This window comes from Carcharhinus amblyrhynchos, chromosome 10, assembly GCF_965287045.1.
Source record: "Carcharhinus amblyrhynchos chromosome 10, sCarAmb.v2.hapA, whole genome shotgun sequence".
In the NCBI taxonomy this organism is placed as follows: Eukaryota; Metazoa; Chordata; class Chondrichthyes; order Carcharhiniformes; family Carcharhinidae; genus Carcharhinus; species Carcharhinus amblyrhynchos.
In genome coordinates this window covers 105,308,159-105,329,229 of record NC_137333.1, presented here as the reverse complement: position 1 = coordinate 105,329,229, position 21,071 = coordinate 105,308,159, and the positions used below count along the sequence as shown (strand labels likewise).

The following is a 21,071-nucleotide window of genomic DNA, read 5'->3' as shown; positions in this document are numbered from 1 at the left end:
GTGGTCAGGGATTGGAATGCCCTGCCTGCTGCAGTTGTAAATGAGCCTAGTTTGGGGGCGTTTAAGAGATCCGTGGATAGGTTTATGGATGGTAAGGGTTTGGTTTAGGTTAGAGGGTCATTGTTTTTTAACTGGTCGGCGCAACATTGTGGGCCGAAGGGCCTGTTCTGCGCTGTAATGTTCTATGTTCCAATGTTCTATGTACCATTACTCAGCCCAAGCCTGGATATTGTCCAGGTCTTGCTGCATTTAGACACAGACTACTTCACTATGAGGAGTCACAATTGGTGCTGAACATTGTGCAATCACTAGCGAACATCCCCACTTCTAACCTTATGATGGAGAGAAGATCATTGATGAAGCAGCTGAAGATGGTTGGGCCTAGGACTTTACCCTGAGGAACTCCTGCAGAGATGTCTTGGGAATGTAATGATTGGCTTCCAGACACCACAACCATCTTCCTTTGTGCCAGGTATGACTCCAACCAGCGGACAGGTTTCCCCGATTCCCATTGAAAAAAAAATGAGTTTATTAGTTACAAGTAGGCTTACATTAACACTACAAAGAAGTTACTGTGAAAATCCTCTAGTTGTCACACATTGACCCCAGTTTTGCTCGGGTTCCTTGATGCCACACTCGATCAAATGCTGCCTTGATGTTAAGGACTGTCACTCTCACCTCACCTCTGGGATTAAGCTTGTTTGGTCATACTTAGGGCAAGGTTGTAATGATGTCAGGAGACAAGTGGCCCTGATGGAAACCAAACTGAGCGCCAGTGAGCAGGTTATTGCTGACTGAGTGCTGCTTAATAGCGCTGTCAATGACACCTGCCCTCACTTTGCTGAAAATTGGCTGTAGATGGCTGGATGGTTAATGGCTGGATTGGTTGTCTTGCTTTGAGAACATACAAAAGGCCCTGTGTGAACCATCTAAACCCTCACACTAGAAGAGGGACAAGGTTGCAAGGAAGAAATAGAAGATGTATCTGGGAGTTGACCAGTGTCTGTGGAGAGAGGGGCATTGGTTTGAAAGTCTCCCTGGATTATATGTTGTGATGATATCAAACCCCAAAGCAAAGAGTGCCTGAGAGTGAAGCATCTTGTTTATTTATGCTGTGGTCTAATGATGGGTTAAATTACAAAGTCCACAGTCGTCGCACAACGTCTGCAGTTGTAACTATAATTCGGGCAAATCAGGAATGTCATTAACAATCTGATTCCTGCTGTAAACACAGATCACGTGTCAGTTACGTATCGCTGTCTCGCTCACACTGTAGTGACTGGCAGCTTTGATTCCTGCGATCTCTGCCGAGTTACAATCAGCTGTGATAATTCTGGGTCTTTCACACAACCCAACAAATGGAAAATAAAATCGACCACGGAGAAACTGGTTCCCGAATACGCTCCGATGACTCCTGGAACAGACAGCGATAATTTGACCCCTCAGAACTACTCCAAAGGAACAGCAGAATGTCGTTTTACCCCGAACTTTGTTCCTCTGGACAATGCGTCTATTGGTGAACGGTGGGTAGATTGAGAGGGTGAGGTCGGTCAGAAGTAAACCTGTGGATCCCATATCGCTGCAAGAGTCCAATGGCGAGGGAGAGACGTGGAGACAACGGGAGCGGTTGGGTGAAGGGAGGGAGAGACCACAGGGAGAGGGTGGGGTTGGGAATTCCACCATTTCCTTTTGGCAGCAGTCAGTCTGATGGATGTTCTGGTTCCTGCTACAACCGGTGGGTCACCTTGTCCCCTTTGACCGGGACCCTAATGTCCAGCTTGCGGGACTTGCTGCCTTTCTCCACAATCTCTAGCCGGATCCTGGCTCCCTTGGAGTCCGGCTCCCCGTGCTCTGCGTCTTGCTCCCTCGTCATTCCCATTCCCGAAGCTTCCACAGCAATGCGGAGTGTGCATCCTCGAGGCAGGAGCTCCTGTTCGTAGGCGGCTGCCAGCTGATTCACAACACGTCGCTCCACCTGGGAAAATAACACGGGGCATTGTGAGCAGAAATGTACCAAATTCCATCCTTAATAGTCAGAAGACGTGAATTTGTGCTGTACGGCCAGGGAGAACATAGCAACACAGGAGCAGCAACAGACCATTCAGCCTCTCGAGCCTGCTCTGCCATTCAACCAGATCACAGCTGATCATCTATCTCGATGCCATCTTCCTGCACTCTCCTCATATCCCAGGGTGTTGTCAGTATCCAGAAATCTATCGCTCTCTGTCTTGAACACACTCAAAGACTGAGCTTCCCTCTGGGGTAGAGCACTCCAAAGGTTCACCACTCTCTGAATCAAGAAGTTCCTCACCTCAGCCCTAATGGCTACCCCTTATTCTAAAACCATGTCCCCCGATTCTAGAATCCCCCAGACAGGAGGAATATCTTTCCTGTATCTACCCCGTTAAGCCGCTTAAATATTTTGTAAGCTTCAATGAGATTATTACCAATTCTTCGCAAGTCTGGAGATCACGGGCCCCATCTCCTCAAATCTGTCTTCATAGGACAATCCTGCCATCCCAAGAATTACTCTGGTGAAGCTCTGTGGCACTCGCTAAGTGGCAGCATATCCTTCATTAGGTAAAGTGACCAAAACTGCGTGCAATACTCAAAGTACAGTCCAACCACGTTTCTGTACAAATGAAGCAAGACACCTTTACCCCTATACTCAACTCCCCCTGCAAAGGCAGCCAACATACCATTTGCCTTCCTAATTGCTCGCTGCACCTACATATTAGCTTTCAGTGACTCATGAACAAGGACACCCAGGTCTTTGAAACCTTGGTTAGACCAAGCATCTGAGTTGCTGTAAACAGTTCTGGCCACCATATGATAAAGAGCATGTTGAGGCACTGGAGAATGTATAAAAAACATTTACTGGAGTGATACCAGATCTGAGAGATCCTACCTTTCAGACTGAATACACTGTAGCTCTTTTCTCTAGAATAGAGAAGACTAATGGGTGACCTCAGTGAAGTCTTTAAGATAATGAAAGGGTTTGATAAAATAACTACAGAGAAGATGTTTCCACTTGCGGATGAGACTTAGACTAGGGGCCATAAATCTGAGATGATAAATCTGATTTTCCCAATTTTCTTAAAGCTGTCTCCTCTCATTCTCGATTCTTCCACCAATGGAAACATTTTCTCCCTATCTACTCTGTCCAGGGCTTTCATGATTTTGAACACCTCTACCCAGTCTCCTCCCTGCTTTCCCATCTCTAAGGAAAACCTTTTCTAATCTATCAACATAACTGAAGTTTCTCATCAACGTTCCCGTGAATCTTTTCTACCCTCTCTCTTCACATCCTTCTTAAACCTCTTTGCTTTTGTACTCTATGCCCCTACTGATAAAGCTTTATTAGCCACTCTTTTCTGTTCTGCTGCTTTCAGTGACCAGGTCCCTCTGCTCATGCACCCTTTTCAGAATCGTACTCATTATTTTATATCTCTCTTTGTTCTTTCTACCAAAATCATTTCTCACTTCTCTGCATTAAGTTTTATCTTCCATATGCTACCATCCTGTCTGTGCCCTTTTGAAGTTCTACACTATCCTCCTCATAGTACACAAGGCTTCCAAGTATAGCTTGCAAACTTTGAAATTGTACATTAAGGTCTAGGTCATTAAAGTACCAGGAACAGCAAAGGTCCAGTTACTGAATCCTCAGGATCTCCACAACAAACTCTACGTTAGTCTGAAAAACCTCCACTTGCCATTACTCTCTCCTGTCACTCAGCCAATTCTGCATCTTTTTGTGTTCTTCCTATCCCCTTTATTCCAGGAGCTTTAACTTTGCTCACACGTCTGTCATGTGGCACTTTATCCAGTGCCTTCTGAAAGTCCAGGTACACCACATCAACGGCATTCCCCTCATCCACCCTTTGTGCCGCCGCATCAAAAAAACTCCAGCCAGTGAGTTAAACACGATTTTCTCTCAACAAATCCATACTGGTTTTCCTTAATTAACTCACATTTATCCACGTGACTATTAATTTTGTTCCAGATTATTGTTTTTCAAAGTTTCTGCATCACCAAGGTTAAACTGGGGGGGCTGTAATTCCCGGGCTTATCTTTACCGGATTTTTGAGCAAGGGTAACATTTATAATTCTCCACCCCTCTGGCATCACCTGAGTCTAAGAGAGGCTGAAAAAGTATGGCCACTTGTCTTTGCAATTTCCACTCTCACATCCCTCAGTATCCTTGGATACATCTTAACCAGTCCCAGTGTCTCACCAACTTTCAGTACAGATAGCTTCTTTATCTCCTCTCCATCAATGGTAAACCTTTTTGTTTCCTCCTCTTTCACCATGGTCTGGGTAGCATCTATGTCCTTGGTAGAGACAGATGCAAAGTGTTTGTTTACCTCAGCCATGCCCCCAGCCTCACTCCTCTTTTCAGTCCCTAATTGACCCTCCTTTTTGCACCATTTTACCATTCCAACACCTTATGAATAGTTAGGATTTGATATTCACTGGCTGGCAGGGCAGTGGAAACAGGTTCAATAAAAGCTTTCAAAACGGAATCAGGTAAATATTTGGAAGAGGAAACATTGCAGGGATATGACCATAAGACACAGAAGCAGAATTAGGCCACTCGGCCCATCGAGTCTGCTCCGTCATTCAATCATGGCTGATATTTTTCTCATCCCCATTCTCCTGCCTTTTCCCCATAACCCCTGATCCGCTTATTAATCAAGAACCTATCTATCTCTGTCTTAAAGACACTCAATGACCTAGCCTCCTGTGGTAAAGAGTTCCACAGCTTTCTGTGGTAAAGAGCTCCACAGATTTGTCTCTCTCTGGCTGAAGACATTCCTCCTCATCACTGTTTTAAAGGATTGTCCCTTTAGCCTGAGGTTGTGCCCTCTAGTTCTAGTTTTTCCTACTAGTGGAAACGTCCTCTCCACGTCCACTCTACCCAGGCCTCGCAGTATCCTGTAAGTTTCAATAAGATCCCCCCTCATCCTTCTAAACTCCAACGGGTACAGATCCAGAATCCTCAACCATTCCTCATACGACAAGCTCTTCATTCCAGGGATTATTCTTGTGAACACCCTCTGGACCCGTTCCAAGGCCAGGAAAAGAATGGGTGAGTGGGGTTAACTGGGAATGTTGCAGCTATATGGGAAAGGAGTGTGTAGGTGAGGTTAACTGGGAATGTTGCAGGGATATGGGAACAGAATGGTTGAATGGGGTTAACTGGGAATGTTTTCGGGATATGGGAAAAGAATGGTTGAATGAGGTTAACTGGGGATATGGGAAAAGAAGGGGTGAGCAGATTTAACTAGATTGCTTTTTTTTAAGAGCTGGCACAGATTTGATGGGCCAAATAACTTTCTTCTGTGCTATTCTATGCCTCCCAGACTCCTTTCATCGCAGTTACTGTACATTGAGGAACTGATACTCCAGTAGACCTCTGGCATATTTAGCTTCTTGTCGTTTCTCTGAGTGTGTCTGAGCTGAGTGCGGCTGAGCAGAAGCATGCTGTATTATTCACTGTGATGTATGACATATTCATATTCAATCTGCTTTATTTACAGAAGCTGTGATTTATGGTCGACACTGCCCCATAATCTCACACTGGCCCCCAGCCTCACCTCATGCTTGATGGATCTAGCTCCATAGTGCAAATTGTATCCTTCCGCCAACACATCCATCACCTCCCGGTCCCACTGCAGGTTGATATCGTGTCGTTGTTTGGCCTGGAGGGAAATGAAAAACATTCCAGTGCCGTATGTTTACTGGTTTACAATACAACCACTCAACACTCCTGTCAGTCCTTCTTTAACAAAACACAACAGAATGTGCAACAAGCTCCTCTGACAGGCTCCAGTGAGTGAAGTTGGCATAGCAGTGAGCCGTGCTCAAAGTCTTGCATTTGATTTGTAACCTCTGCAACCTCCTCCAGCCTGAAGGCTCTCCAAGATAGTCATCCAGAGCAGGAAAGGGCCTTTGGCCCATTGAGTTTGCACTGACATTAGCTTCCACTGAAGTTGAGCTAATCCCATTTTCCTGCACTTGAATGTTAGTTTTTTTTCGTTCACTCATGGGACATGGGCTAGCACTTACTGCCCATCCCTAGTTGTTCTCGAAAAGCAGTTGAGAGCCAATCACATTGCTGTGGATCTGGGGTCACGTGTAGACCAGACTGGGTAAGGATGGCAGATTTCCTTCCCTAAAATCCCAGATTTTTTTTATTGAATTCAAATTTCACCAACTGCCGTGGCGGGATTCGAAGCCGGGTCCCCAGAACATTAGTTGATATTTCAAGCACCCGTCCAAATATTTTTAAGGGTTGTAAGGTTTCCAGCCTCCGGTACCTTCCCAGGCAGAGCATTCCAGATTCCCACCACCCTCTAAGTGAGAAAGAAATTCTCAAATCCCCTCCTGCCCCTCGCCCCCTCGTGACTGACCCCTCGCCCCCTCGTGACTGACCCCTCGCCCCCTCGTGACTGACCCCTCGCCCCCTCGTGACTGACCCCTCAACCAAGGGGAACAGCTGCTCCTTACTCACCCTGTCCAGATCTCTCATGTATTACACCCTCTTCAAATTCATGTCTCTCAGGCAACCCGATTTTAATCGCTCCATCACTGGTGGCTGTACCTTCAGCTGCCTGGTTCTTAAGCTCTGGAATTTCCTCCCTAAACCATGTTCTGTCTCTCTCCTCCATTAAGATGCACCTCAAAACCTGCCTTTGGTCACCTGTCCTCATATGTGGCAGGGTCAGACTCTGCCAGTCACCCTGGGTCATTATACTATGTTAAAGCTGCCATATAAATGCAGACTGTTGTTGTTTGGTCCCCAGGTTTATGGTCTTGAGTGGGGAACTAGGGGAGCTGCTGCTGGGAGCCCTGGAGCCAGGGAGTAGAAAGCCTCTGAGATGGATATCAGTGTAGGAACCTTCCTTACCTTCTTGGCCCAAAAGATTAATTCCTTGTTGACCAGCTGGATCAGCTCCGAGTGACAGAAAGGAAGGAAATAAACAATCTCGTTGATTCTGCCCAGAAACTCATCCCGACGGAAGTGAGCCTGATGGAAGCACATTCAGCTGGTTAATAGCATGCTTCAAAAGACGTGAAAATGACAATACGATAGTGACAGCAGGAGCAACAGACAATAAGAGAATGGGTAGGGTAGGTAACGCACAGTATTGAAGGCAGGGATTGAGGATGAGAGCAATACAGCAATCACAGTCACACAGCAAGTCATAGGGAGGTGATGGCCCAGTGGTATTATCACTGGACTATTAATCCAGAAACTCAGCTAATGTTCTGGGGACCTGGGTTCGAATCCCGCCACGGCAGATGGTGGAATTTGAATTTGATTAAAAAAAAAATCTGGAATTAAGAATCTATTGATGACCATGAAACCATTGTTGATTGTCAGAAAGACCTAACTGGATCATTAATGTCCTTTAGGGAAGGAAATCGGCCGTCCTTCCTCGGTCTGGCCAACATTTACATGGCACCCCTTCATTGTGGAGTCCACTAGAGGTAGACAAAAACATTGACGATCGACGAAAGACTTGAATAAGACACTCACTAAGTGTTAAAATGGGCGGCGCGGGCTTGTAGGGCCGAAGGGCCTGTTTCCTGTGCTGTTCTTTGTACATGTGACTGCAGAGCCACAGCAATGTGGCTGACTCTCAAGTACCCTCCAAGAGCAAATCAGGATGGGCAATAAATGCTGGCCCAGCCAGCGAATAAAAGAACTTCATTGTTGACTTTGACCAGCTCGCACACTCAGTATCCGGGGAGTTGTTTGGTTGGAGAAGAACAAATCAAGAGGAATTGCCAAGGTAGCATGAAGGTTCCTTCAACTAAAACATTTGGAAGAATTTCTTGGCTCAGAGTGATAAATAGAACATAGAACATAGAACATAGAACATTACAGCGCAGAACAGGCCCTTCGGCCCACGATGTTGCGCCGACCAGTTACAAAAACAATGACCCACTAGCCTATACCAATCCCTTTTCGTCCATAAACCTATCCAGAGATCTCTTAAACGCCCCCAAACTAGACGCATCTACAACTGCAGCAGGCAGGGCATTCCAATCCCTCACCACCCGCTGGGTAAAGAACCTACCCCTGACATCCGTCCTGTAGCTACCCCCCCTTAATTTAAAGTCATGCCCCCTCGTGCTAGCTTTCTCCATCCGAGGAAAAAGGCTATCACTATCCACCCTATCTAAACCCCTAATCATCTTATATGTTTCAATAAGATCCCCTCTTAGCCGCCTTCTTCCCAACGAAAACAACCCTAGATCCCTCAGTCTCTCCTCATAGGACCTCCCCACCATACCAGGCAACATCCTAGTAAACCTCCTCTGCACCCTCTCCAACGCCTCCACATCCTTCTTGTAATGCGGGGACCAGAACTGCACACAGTACTCCAAGTGCGGCCGCACTAGAGTAGTGTACAGTTGCAACATGACGCTGCGACTCCTAAATTCAATCCCCCTACCAATAAACGCCAAGACACCGTATGCCTTCTTGACAACCTTATCTACTTGATTCCCAACTTTCAGGGATCTATGTACACACACACCTAGATCCCTCTGTTCATCCACACTATTCAAAGTCCTCCCGTTAGCCCTATACTCGACACATCTGTTGCTCCTACCAAAGTGAATTACCTCACACTTCTCCGCATTAAATTCCATCCGCCACCTCTCGGCCCAGCTCTGCAACCTATCTAAGTCTCCCTGCAGACTATGACACCCTTCCTCACAATCTACCACACCTCCAACTTTGGTGTCATCAGCAAATTTACTAATCCACCCAACTATACCCTCATCCAGATCATTAATAAAAATTACAAACAACAGTGGCCCCAAAACAGATCCCTGAGGCACACCACTCGTAACTGCACTCCATGATGAATATTTACCATCCACCACCACCCTCTGTCTCCTATCTGATAGCCAATTCCTGATCCAACTTCCTAGATTACCCACAATCCCATACATCTGCATTTTCTGCAGAAGCCTACCATGGTGAACCTTATCGAACGCCTTACTAAAATCCATGTATACCACGTCAACTGCCTTACCCCCATCCACCTCTTTGGTCACCTTCTCAAAAAACTCAATAAGGTTAGTAAGGCACGACCTACCTGCTACAAAACCATGCTGACTATTTCTAATCAATTCATTACACTCCAAATAACTATAAATCCTATCCCTAATAATTTTTTCTAAAACCTTGCCCACAACAGAAGTAAGACTCACCGGTCTATAATTCCCGGCAAAGTCTCTGTTCCCCTTCTTAAACAATGGGACAACATTCGCTATCCTCCAATCCTCCGGGACTACACCAGAGACCAATGACGACCTGAAGATCTGAGCCAGAGGCTCTGCAATCACCTCTCTAGCCTCCCAGAGAATCCTAGGGTAGATCCCATCCGGACCAGGGGACTTATCTATTTTCAGCCCCTCAAGAATTTCCAGCACATCCTCTTTATCAACCGTAATACTTTCTATTTTACACCCCTGCGACCCAATGTCCTCCTCAGCTATATTCATGTCCCCCTGCGTGAACACCGAAGAGAAATATTGGTTCAATACTTCTCCAATCTCCTCCGGTTCCACACACAACTTCCCCCTGCTGTCTGTAACTGGCCCTAATCTTGCCCTGACCAACCTTCTGTTCTTGACATACTTATAGAACGCCTTAGGATTCTCCTTAATCCTATCAGCCAAAGTCTTCTCATGTCCTCTTTTAGCCCTTCTCAACTCACTCTTCAACTCCCTCCTAGCCAATCTAAAGCTTTCTAGTGCACTATCTGAGCCCTCCAATCTCATCCGAACATAAGCCTCCTTTTTCTTTTTAACCATCGACTCAACTCTTTTAGTGCACCACGGTTCCCTAGCCCTACCAAATCCACCATGCCTGACAGGGACATACCTATCAAGGACTCGCAGTAGCTGCTCCTTGAAAAAATTCCACATTTCAGATGTTCCCAGTCCCTGCAATCCCCTAATCCAATCCATGCTTCCTAATTCACTCCTGATAGCCTCATAATCGCCCTTACCCCAGCTAAAATTGCTGACCCGAGGTTCACGCCTATCTCTTCCCATCACTAAGGTGAACGTAACCGAATTGTGGTCACTATCACCAAAATGCACACCAACTTCCAAGTCTAGCACCTGGTCTGGCTCATTTCCCAGCACCAAATCCAATATAGCCTCACCTCTAGTTGGCCTGTCTACATACTGAGACAAAAAACCTTCCTGCACGCTTTGTACAAACACTGACCCCTCAAGCGAGCTAGAACTATAGCAACTCCAATCAATATTCGTAAAGTTAAAGTCCCCCATAACAATTACCCTATTACTTTCACTCCTAACCAGGATTGTCTCCGCAATCCTTTCCTCAACCTCTCTAGAACTTTTAGGAGGTCTATAAAAGACTCCCAACAGGGTGACCTCACCTCTCCTATTTCTAATCTCCGCCCATACTACCTCAACTGACAAGTCCTCATCAAACTTTCTCTCCGACACTGTGATACAGTCCTTGACTAGCAATGCTACCCCACCCCCCCTTCTACCTTCTTCTCTACTCCGACTAAAGCATTTGTACCCCGGAACCTGCAACATCCATTCCTGACCCTGCTCTATCCAAGTCTCAGAAATGGCCACAACATCAAAGTCCCAGGTACTGATCCACGCTGCAAGTTCATCCACTTTATTGCGAATACTCCTCGCATTAAAGTACACGCATTTCAAACCCTGCTCCGCCCCACCCCCACTATGCCGTGCCTTGCATTCCCCAACTATGCCCCCCTCACTTTCACCCCCTTTCCTCACTATCCCTCCCCCCCTCCGAATCAGTTTAAACCTTCCTGCATCGCTTTTGCAAATTTACCCCCCAGGATATTGATTCCCCTCTGGTTCAGGTGTAGACCATCCCTCTTATAGAGGTCCCACCTTCCCCAGAATGAGCCCCAATTGCTCAAGTACCTGAACCCCTCCCTCCTGCACCATCCCCTCAGCCACGAGTTCAAACTTTCCCTCTCCCTATTCCTCCCTAATCTATCCCGTGGTACAGGCAAGAGTCCAGATATAACTACTCTTTCTGACTTCGCCTTGAGTTTCCACCCCAACTCCATAAATCTTTGCTTAATATCCCCTTCCCTTAATCTCCCTATGTCATGTGTCCCCACATGAACTATAACTTGGGGTTGATCTCCCTCTCCCCTAAGAGTCCTGAATACTCTGTCCGAAACATCCTGGACCCCAGCCCCTGGTAGGCAACACACCAGCCCAGAGTCCCTACCCTTACCTCCAACTCTCCTATCCGTCCCCATAACCGTGGAGTCCCCAATCACAAGGCCCAATCTCTTACCCCTAACCACCTGAGGCTTGCCAATAGGCTCACCCCCAGAGACCTGCTCCCTTTGGCTATCCCCAGTTGATTTCTCCTCAACTGTAGCCTCCAGGACCGAGAACCTATTTTGGAGGGGAACAGCCCCAGGGGATTGTCCCCCCAACTGCTTTTTGCCCCTCTTCCTGGCAGTGACCCAAGACTTATTCCTAGGAGTGACTATCTCCTTATAACTCCTTTCTATGTCCTGCTCCACTTCCCGAATTATACGGAGCTCCTCTAATTCCCCTTCCAGCTCCTTTACACGCTCCTCCAGAAACTGCAATCTAACACACTTCCCACAATTAAAATCACCTGAAACACTGTGGGAGTCCCTCACTACATACATCCCACAGGAGATGCAGCTTACAGCCTGAACTGCCATCCCTGAATCAATTACCAGCAGAAAAGTAAAAATATAAAAAAAAAACTTCCCTCACACTTATAATTAGGTTAGAGGAGGTGGAAGGGTGGGATTCTCTACCAGTGTAGAGAATCGGGAATCCTCTCTGCACTAATTTATAGTGTTAGGGGCACGAGAAAAAAAAAAACTACAACTACCGGTAAGCGTCCTAGTGACGACTTCCGGTTTCTAACTAATTTAAAAAAAAACCGCCGAAACTCGCGACTTAACACTAAAAATAAAAAGTTAAACGGAATAAACAGAAAATTATACCTTATTTTTGCCTCCTCGCACGCCCAAAAATCGCTGCCTCTCGACTCAGCTCCACAGGAACAATGAGGCCGAGACACGGAGGTAGGTGTTTTTAAACCCGAAAAAAAAAACTACAACTACCGGTAAGCGTCCTAGTGACGACTTCCGGTTTCTAACTAATTTAAAAAAAACCGCCGAAACTCGCGACTTAACACTAAAAATAAAAAGTTAAACGGAATAAACAGAAAATTATACCTTATTTTTGCCTCCTCGCACGCCCAAAAATCGCTGCCTCTCGACTCAGCTCCACAGGAACAATGAGGCCGAGACACGGAGGTAGGTGTTTTTAAACCCGAAAAAAAAAACTACAACTACCGGTAAGCGTCCTAGTGACGACTTCCGGTTTCTAACTAATTTAAAAAAAACCGCCGAAACTCGCGACTTAACACTAAAAATAAAAAGTTAAACGGAATAAACAGAAAATTATACCTTATTTTTGCCTCCTCGCACGCCCAAAAATCGCTGCCTCTCGACTCAGCTCCACAGGAACAATGAGGCCGAGACACGGAGGTAGGTGTTTTTAAACCCGAAAAAAAAAACTACAACTACCGGTAAGCGTCCTAGTGACGACTTCCGGTTTCTAACTAATTTAAAAAAAACCGCCGAAACTCGCGACTTAACACTAAAAATAAAAAGTTAAACGGAATAAACAGAAAATTATACCTTATTTTTGCCTCCTCGCACGCCCAAAAATCGCTGCCTCTCGACTCAGCTCCACAGGAACAATGTTCTAAATAATCAGACGGGAAGAACCCAGGTGGGTTGTTCAAACTCTTAGTGCATTTCTTTTCTTTCTCCTTCATGGGATTGGGTGACAGGACCAGCATTTATTACCCATTCCTAATTACCCTTGAACTGAGTGGCTTGTTTGCCCATCTCAGAGGGCAGTTAACTGTCAACCACATTGCTGTGGATCTGGAGTCACATATAGGCCAGACCGCTAAGGATTGCAGATTTCCTTCCCGTTGGTGACACTAGTGAACCAGATGCGTTTCTAAAAATAATAATCCATTAGGATAGCACGGTGGCACAGTGGTTCGCACTGCTGCTTCACAGTGCCAGGGACCCAGGTTCAATTCCAGCCTTGGTCACTGTCTGTGTGGAGTTTCCACATTCTCCCTGTGTGTGGGTTTCCTCCGGGTGCTCCGGTTTCCTCCCACACTCCAAAGATGTGCAGGTTAGGTTGATTGGCCATGCTAAGTTGACCCTAGTGTCAGGTTGATTAGCAGGGTAAATGTGTGGGGTTACGGGAACAGGGCCTGGGTGGGATGTGGTCAGTACAGGCTCGATGAGCCTAATAGCCTCCTCCTGAACTGTAGAGATTCTATGAGTTTCATGGTCAACATTATTGAGACTAGCTTTATATTCCAGATTTATTAACTGAATTTAAATTCCACCATTGGCCGTGCTGAGATTTAAACTTGTGTCCTCAATGTATTGACCTGAGCCTCTGGCTTAATACTGCCACCATCTCTCTCTGATTTGGAGAGTTGGAGTAGCAAAGGAATTAATGACAATGGGAGTTAAGATATTAAAGAGATGAATAACGAAGGATGTTGGAGTGCTGGAGGATGAGCTGTGATTGGAGAGCAGAGAGAGATGGTCCATAAACAAGGCGATGATCATTGTTGGGCTGTAGCTTTTCTTATATACGGCCCAATGGCTGTAGTTAGTGCTAAACCTGAGTAGTTTTTTTACCTTCAGAATGGGTCTGATCACGTGTTCCTTGAAGTGCTTGGAGATGGTCACTTTCTCACTCAGAAGCACATCATCTGTAGCAACCAGAGAGAACCTCAGATCAAAACAGGATCCAGAAACTTCAATCAACCAGTTTAACTGGCACTGAGAAAGCTCCACATAATGACATTTACACTTCACTGCTAAGGACTAAAGCTCTGAGCCCTGCCTCCCATCTATACTGCATCTGACCCTTGCCATCAACACCTTCTCTCTGTAACTGCCCAATGCCTCAGTCACTTGCTGAAGGCACTGTCCCATGTGGCACAGATTGGTCTCTCTGCTACTAAAGACAGTGTCCAGTATGGTGCAGACCAGTCTCTCTGTCACTAAAGATGGTGTCCAGTGTGTTACTGACCAGGTCTCTGTAATTAAAGACATTGTCCAGTGTGGCACTGACTGGGTCTCTCTGTCACTAAAGACAGTGTCCAGTGTGGTACAGACTGGGTCTCTTTGTAATTGAAGACAGTGTCCAGTATGGTACTGACCGGGTCTCTCTGTTCCTAAAGACAGTGTCCAATAAGATAGGGACCAACACATTAACACAATGCTCTCCCTTACCTAGTTTCTCGGCTAGCCGTTTCTTTCCCAGTTCCTGGGCTTCCTGTCTCAGTTGCAAAGCGTGCTCAGCTATCTCCTCACTGGCCACATTGGAGGTCATGATGAAGATTGCATCCTTACACTCAATAGTCTTCCCTTTGCCATCTGTCAGTCTTCCCTGAAGCATCAAGAGAGGCGAGGAGAGGGGACAGGGTTTTAATCACATCACATCTCCAAAACAAACATTCCAAAGTTGCATGAAATATCACAAGCAGTGGTCCCTGCAAAGCAAGCCCAGAAAGAGCTAACTTGCATACAGAAAGCTCCCACAAGCAGAAACGAGGTGACCAAGTAATCTATTCCAGTTCTGTTTTATTAATTTCTGGCACATGGGGGTTGCTGGTTGGCCAGCAATTATTGCCCATCCCTAGTTGCCCTTGAAAGGGTGGTGGTGAGCTGCCTTCTTGAGCAATTGATGCAACTAAGTGTCTGGAGTCACATGTAGGCCACACCGGGAAAGGACGGCAGATTTCCTTCCCTAAAGGATGTTAGTGAACCGGATGGGTTTTTCCGACAATCGACAATGGTTTTGTGGTCATCAGTAAATTCTTAATTCCAGATATTTTTTACTGAATTCAAATTCCAACACCTGCCGTGGTGGGATTCGAACCCGGGTCCCCAGAACTTTAGCTGAGTTTCTGGATTAACAGTCTAGTGGTAACACCACTAGGCCATCGCCTCACCATTGCCTTCTCTGGAAGGGTCATATGGACTCGGAACATTAACTCTGTTTCTCTGTCCACAGACGCTGCCAGACCTGCTAAATTTCTTAATTTTAGATTTCCATTGTCCGTAGTATTTTGCAATGTTGGAATGTTGTAGGGAAAACAAAGGGATTGCTTCACAAAGGAAGTCCAAGGTCCATCTAATTCACCTTCCAGACTATCAGCCATGATTAAGGAGTTATTGTCTAATCTCTGAATCAGAATTGATAGAGATCGATTACTCTAGTATTGAGTCTACAACTGGTCCAGGCATCAGATGAGGAAAAGATCCAGAGCTTTGGGAACCATACACCCAAAGTAACCTCTTGTTCTGGAGCATGTTGACTCAGGATATTGGGAGGACTGCCTTTTGATAGAACATAAAGAGGCCATTTCACCAAATTGGTCCGTTCCAGCATAAGCTCCACATGAGCCTCCTCCAACTCTCTTTGATCTGCATTTATTAGCTGTAGACGTGACTATTCGAATGCTCACCTTGCTGACCTCTCACCTTCCACGAACCTGAGCTCATCCAAACCTCTGCTGCCTGTATTCCTACTCGCTAAATATCCTGTTCCCTGCTCGCTGATCCAGACTGGCTCTCGAATTTAGAGTTCCCAGTCTGTCTCATCTACCCTCTACCCCTATAACCACTTCCAGTTCTGGTATCCCCCATTTTTATTGTTGCACCAGTGGCAGGTGTGCCTTCAACTGCAACGGCTCCAAGCTCTGGAATTCCTGCTCCAAACCAACCTTCCTTTCTTACTTCAAGATACTCCTTAAAACCTCTGGGTTTTTGGTCACCTGTCCTAATACCTACAACCACAGACTAATGATTGATAAAAGAGCATGAGAAATAGGGGTAGGAGGAGACCGCGAGGTTCATCGAGCCTGTTCGGCGAATCATGGTTCATTTGGAATACCAATTCAATTTTTCCCACTCACTCCCTCATCCCTCAATTCCCTGACAGATGAAGAATGTGTCTTTTCCCAGCCTTAAATACACTGAACAATGGAGCATCCCAACACTCCAAAGGTTCAGTACTCTTTGAGTGAAGAAATTTCTCCTCCTCTCAATCCTGAGACCACGTGGATCAGATTCCCCAGCCAGGGGAAACAATCACAGCATCTATGATATAAAGCCCCCTTCGGAATCTTGCACGTTTCAATGTGATCACTTCTCGTTCTTCTAAACACCAACAAAAAAGACCCAGTTTACCCAGCCTCTCATCATTGGACAATCCCCTCATCCCAGGGCCCAATCTAGTGAACCTTCGCTCTACCATCTATCCTTTCTTAAATGTAGAGGCCAAAACTGCACACGGTGTTTCAGATATGGTCTCACCAAAAACAGTTGTTTCAAGAAGCAACAAGTTGTTGGGTGGCACAGTGACACTGCTGCCTCACAGCACCAGGATCCCAGGTTCAATTCCCAGCTTGAGTTGCTGGCTGTGTGGAGTTTGCACGTTCTCCCCGTGGCTGCGTGGGTTTCCTCTGGGTGCTACGGTTTCCTTCCACAGTCCAAAGATGTGTGGGTTAGGTTGATTGGCCATGCTAAATTGACCCTAGTGTCAGGGGTATTAGCAAGGGAAATGTGTGGGGTTATGGGGATAGGGCCTGGGTGGGATTGCTGCCAGTGCAGTCTTGATGATTCTAAGATGTCTCTATTCCATCTGAAGCTATTTACTTCCCATCAAACACCCATCACTTTCTGAAACTAAGCCACTGCTGTAATATAGGAAAGGTAGCAGCCAACTTGTGCACAGGAACTTCCAACAAACCTGGAAATTACATTCAAAAACTCACCCCCTTTGTTTTACAATTATACATTGAAGATTCACCAAAACTAGATTCTACATTTCAAGGAAAATCCCAGGTTTAGCATCAGTGTTAATTTGACATGTCTCCTCTCTGCTTTCTTTCATCAATGCTGGCTCTTCACCTGTATATTAGGAAGGTGATGACCTCATGGTATTATCGCTAGACTATTAATCCAGAGACTCAGCTAATGATCTGGGGACCCAGGTTTGAATTCCACCAGGGTAGAGGGTGAAATTTGAAATCAGTAAAAGAGATCTAGAATTAAGAATCGACTGATGACCATGATTGTTGTAAAAACCCATCTGGTTCACTAATGTCCTTTAGGGAAGGAAATCTGCCATCCTTCCCTAGTCCGGCCTACATGTGACTCCAGACTTGCAGCAATGTGATTGATTCTCAACTGTCTTCAGGCAACTAGGGATGGACAATAAATGCTGACCCAGCCAGCGATGGCCATGTCCCACAAATAAATTTAAAAATTGTTTAAAATGAATTCTTTCAGCACCTTCTTGGAACTTCAGTGTCACACACCTCTCTGAGTCAGAAGGTCATGAGTTCAATTCCGGGTTCTGAAATCTCGTTCCAGTGCGGTACTGAGAGAGTGCTGCACTGTCAGAGATACTATATTTCGGATGAGACTTTAAGCTGAGGCCATGTCTACTCTCTCAGGTGGACATGGATGATCCAATGGCCACTATTTTGAAGAAACGCAAGGGAGTTGTCCCAGCATTTTCGTTCAATACTTATTCCTCAACCAACTTCACACAAACAGATTAGCCGATCATCACGGTCATCGTCACAGTGCACTACGGCATTTCTTTCTCTTGCCTCACAGTTGGATCACACTCACCTCATCGAACAGTTGCAGCATGATGGTCAGGACATCGGGATGGGCCTTATCCACTTCGTCAAACAAAACCACTGCATTCGGACTCTGCTTCAGCTTCTTGGTCAGCTGACCACCTTCCTCATGTCCGACATAACCAGGCGGAGAACCGATAAACTTCGCAACCTTTAAAATACACCTTTTATTGAGAAATTTATTCCAGTCTTGGTTTAATAAGACTCCCTCAAAACTGTGCCCATCAAACATTCTCAGGACAGGTACTGCCAGGGGTTAGATACAGAGTAAAGCTCCTTCTACACTGTCCCCATCAAACACTCCCAGGACAGGGACAGCATGGGGTTAGATACAGAGTAAAGCTCCCTCTACACTGTCCCCCATCAAACACTCCCAGGACAGGTACAGCACGGGGTTAGATACAGAGTAAAGCTCCCTCTACACTGTCCCCCATCAAACACTCCCAGGACAGGTACAGCACGGGGTTAGATACAGAGTAAAGCTCCCTCTACACTGTCCCCCATCAAACACTTCCAGGACAGGCACAGCATGGAATTACAGATTGGTACATCACAGGAGGCTATTCTGCCCATTGTGCTTGTGCTGGCTCTCCCAAGGAGCACTGCACCTTGTGCCCTTCCCCTGCTTTCTCCTTACGGCTATCATCCACCCACACATGCACAACCTTCCTTTTCAGATAACATCTAATTCAATTTTAAATGCATCCATTGATCCTTTCTCCACCACACTCTCCGACAGTGCATTCCAGATCCTAACCACTCGCTGTGTGAATCTGTCTCCACGACACTCTCAGACAGTACATTCCAGATCCTAACCACTCGCTGTGTGAAAAGTTTCTCCTCATGTTTCCATTGCTTCTTTAGCCAATCACCTTAAACCTGTGTACTCTGGTTCTTGATCTTTCCGCCAGTGGGAACAGTTTCTCTTTATCGACTCTGTCCACACCCTCCTGGTTTTAAATACCTCAATCAAAGCTCCTTGCAACTTTCTTCAAGGAAAGAGTCCCAACTTCAGCCTGGGTTTAGACGTGGAATAAAGCTCCCTCATCCACACTATCCCATCAAACACTTCCAGTGAGGTGTAACAAGCACCTGGAACTTTCCAGGACATTGCTCTAACAGCAGTTTCCACGTACCTCACTAATTATTTGCTTCTGCGGACATTTGCAGCTGAACCTCCCCCCCTCTTTTCCAACAACCATAACATCTAGAATCCCACAGGATTGTTTAATAAACTGCTGCACATTGCACTGAGGAACTGTGCGAGCTTTATCTTTAACACATTCATAACAAAAGGTTGGTCGCGGTTCAATAACTTTGTCCCCTGGTCTCTTTGCTCTGGAGCTACCTGCCTGGAGGACTGAATGTTTGTGATCTCACTGACAACCGGTTTCACTTACTTCATGTTTTTCCTGGAATTCCGACATATCAAGCCTGATGAATTTCTGTATCGTGAAAGGAAGAACAGACAGAATCAAACTTTCTGGTGACTTTGTTGTAAGCTGCCCTGCAGTTTTACTTCCCACCTCCACACCACCCCCGATACACCGGTCGAAGCGCGTAGCTCCTTTCTGGGCTAAGACGCAAGCAAGTTGCTCTCCAGAAACTTTCACCAATGCCCCATACTCCAGGCATGAGCAGTAACAGCTATCCCATCGTGGAGAGCGTTGCAGCTTCCCCAGTGCCTGTTCTCGTGGAGCTGGGGACAGGATGGTCACCAGACTGCAGGATTCTCTATTCTGCAGCTCAGGGACCACGAGGCCCAGTGACCACAGTATAAGTGACAAGCTAAAAGCACGGACTGAGACCCAAACCAGAGACAGTCACAAATCAACGTGGCTCACTCACTGTAGCTGATGTGTAGCATCAGCAACTGCATGACTGAGTGACTTTGTGAGTTCCCATAAGCCAAGTGATACAAGTGAGAGTCTGAGCAGGCAGAAACATATAGCATCCCTACAGCACAGAAGAGGCCATTCGGCCCATCAAATCTGCACCGACTCTCTGACAGAGGCCTGCTCCCCTGCCTTACCCCTGCAATCCACACACTTCCCATGGTTAATCCACCTAACCTGCACATCTTTAGACACTAAGGAGCAATTAAGTATGGCCAATCCACTTAACCTGCACATTTTTGGACTGTGGGAGAAAACTGGAGCATCCGGAGGAGACCCATGCGGCCACAGGGAGAACACGCAGACTCCACAAAGACCCAAGGCTAGACCTGAACCCTGGCGCTGTGAGGCAGCATTGCTCACCACTGTGCCGTCCTGGGTAATTCCCACCAGCAACGTGTTGTTCATTCAGACCCTGGGATGGTGGGGGGTTACAGTACGGAACACTAGGACCCTGGGTTGGCGACGGGCAGTCCTGGAACCCCGTGAGAGGCAAGGCGCAGGAGCACTGGGGGAGGGGTGGCAGGACTCGGGGTAGGTGAAGTGTCGGCACTCTGAGAAGGGGCTGGGGGAATCGGAGGTAGTTTATTGCATTTCTGTTTTTGTGCACTTGTTCTAACCGTACCCACATGGCATGTATCAGTGAACTGTAACGGGTCTGTGTGCTGCTTAATAAAACGGCAGGACGAGAAACAGAGCGAGTGTTTTTTCTGATCTTTGTTAATATTTTAAATTCTTGCTTACTGAATGGGGGTGAAGGTTGAGATGAAAATACAGACGTGTAAAGTACATTTTTTTTTAACCTGTGCTTGTGGCTAGAACAGTGTCACTGTGATCACAACCTGTGACTAATCAGGGGACAACAGGGGCGGTACGGTGGCACACCAGATAGCACTACTGCCTCACAGTGCCAGGGACTTGGGTTCAATTCCCGGCTTGAGTCACTGTTTGTGTGGAGTCTGTACGTTCTCCCCGTGTCTGCGTGGGTTTCCTCCGGGTGCTCCGGTTTCCTCCCACAAAGATGTGCGGTTGGGTGGACTGGCCACGCTAAATTGACCCTAGTGTCAGGGGATTAGCAGGGTAAATATCTGGGGGTACAGGAGTAGGGCCTGGGTGGTACTGTGATCGGAACAAACTCGATGGGCTGAATGGCCTCCTCCTGCAAAATAGGGATTCTATGAACAGTGCTTTAGGGGAGCTAGCTGCAGATTATCTCTCTCCCTCCCTCAGGGTGACTGGTTGGTCTTTGCCATCATCTGTCACCAAGCATCTACGTATTGAGAATTTCAGACACTGAGTCCCATCCGCCTCTCACTGTGACTGCATCTCTGTCCCTCATCTGACATCTTGTGACACTTCCACAAGTAACAACG

General features: G+C 46.5%; 1 protein-coding gene across 1 annotated transcript in view; it reads right to left on the bottom strand.

Moving 5' to 3' along the window:
- Nucleotides 1-511: 511 nt before the first annotated feature.
- clpb (ClpB family mitochondrial disaggregase) overlaps nt 512-21,071 on the bottom strand; it is a 107,795-nt gene continuing 87,235 nt past the window's right edge. The window contains exons 10-16 of the mRNA XM_080197713.1: nt 19,204-19,248; nt 17,793-17,954; nt 14,379-14,535; nt 13,779-13,852; nt 6,911-7,030; nt 5,598-5,702; nt 512-1,975 (exon numbers count right to left, since the gene is read on the bottom strand). Of these exons, the coding sequence (XP_080053839.1) occupies nt 1,727-1,975; nt 5,598-5,702; nt 6,911-7,030; nt 13,779-13,852; nt 14,379-14,535; nt 17,793-17,954; nt 19,204-19,248 (912 nt within the window). The 3' untranslated portion in view covers nt 512-1,726. The remainder of the gene's footprint in view (nt 1,976-5,597; nt 5,703-6,910; nt 7,031-13,778; nt 13,853-14,378; nt 14,536-17,792; nt 17,955-19,203; nt 19,249-21,071) is intronic.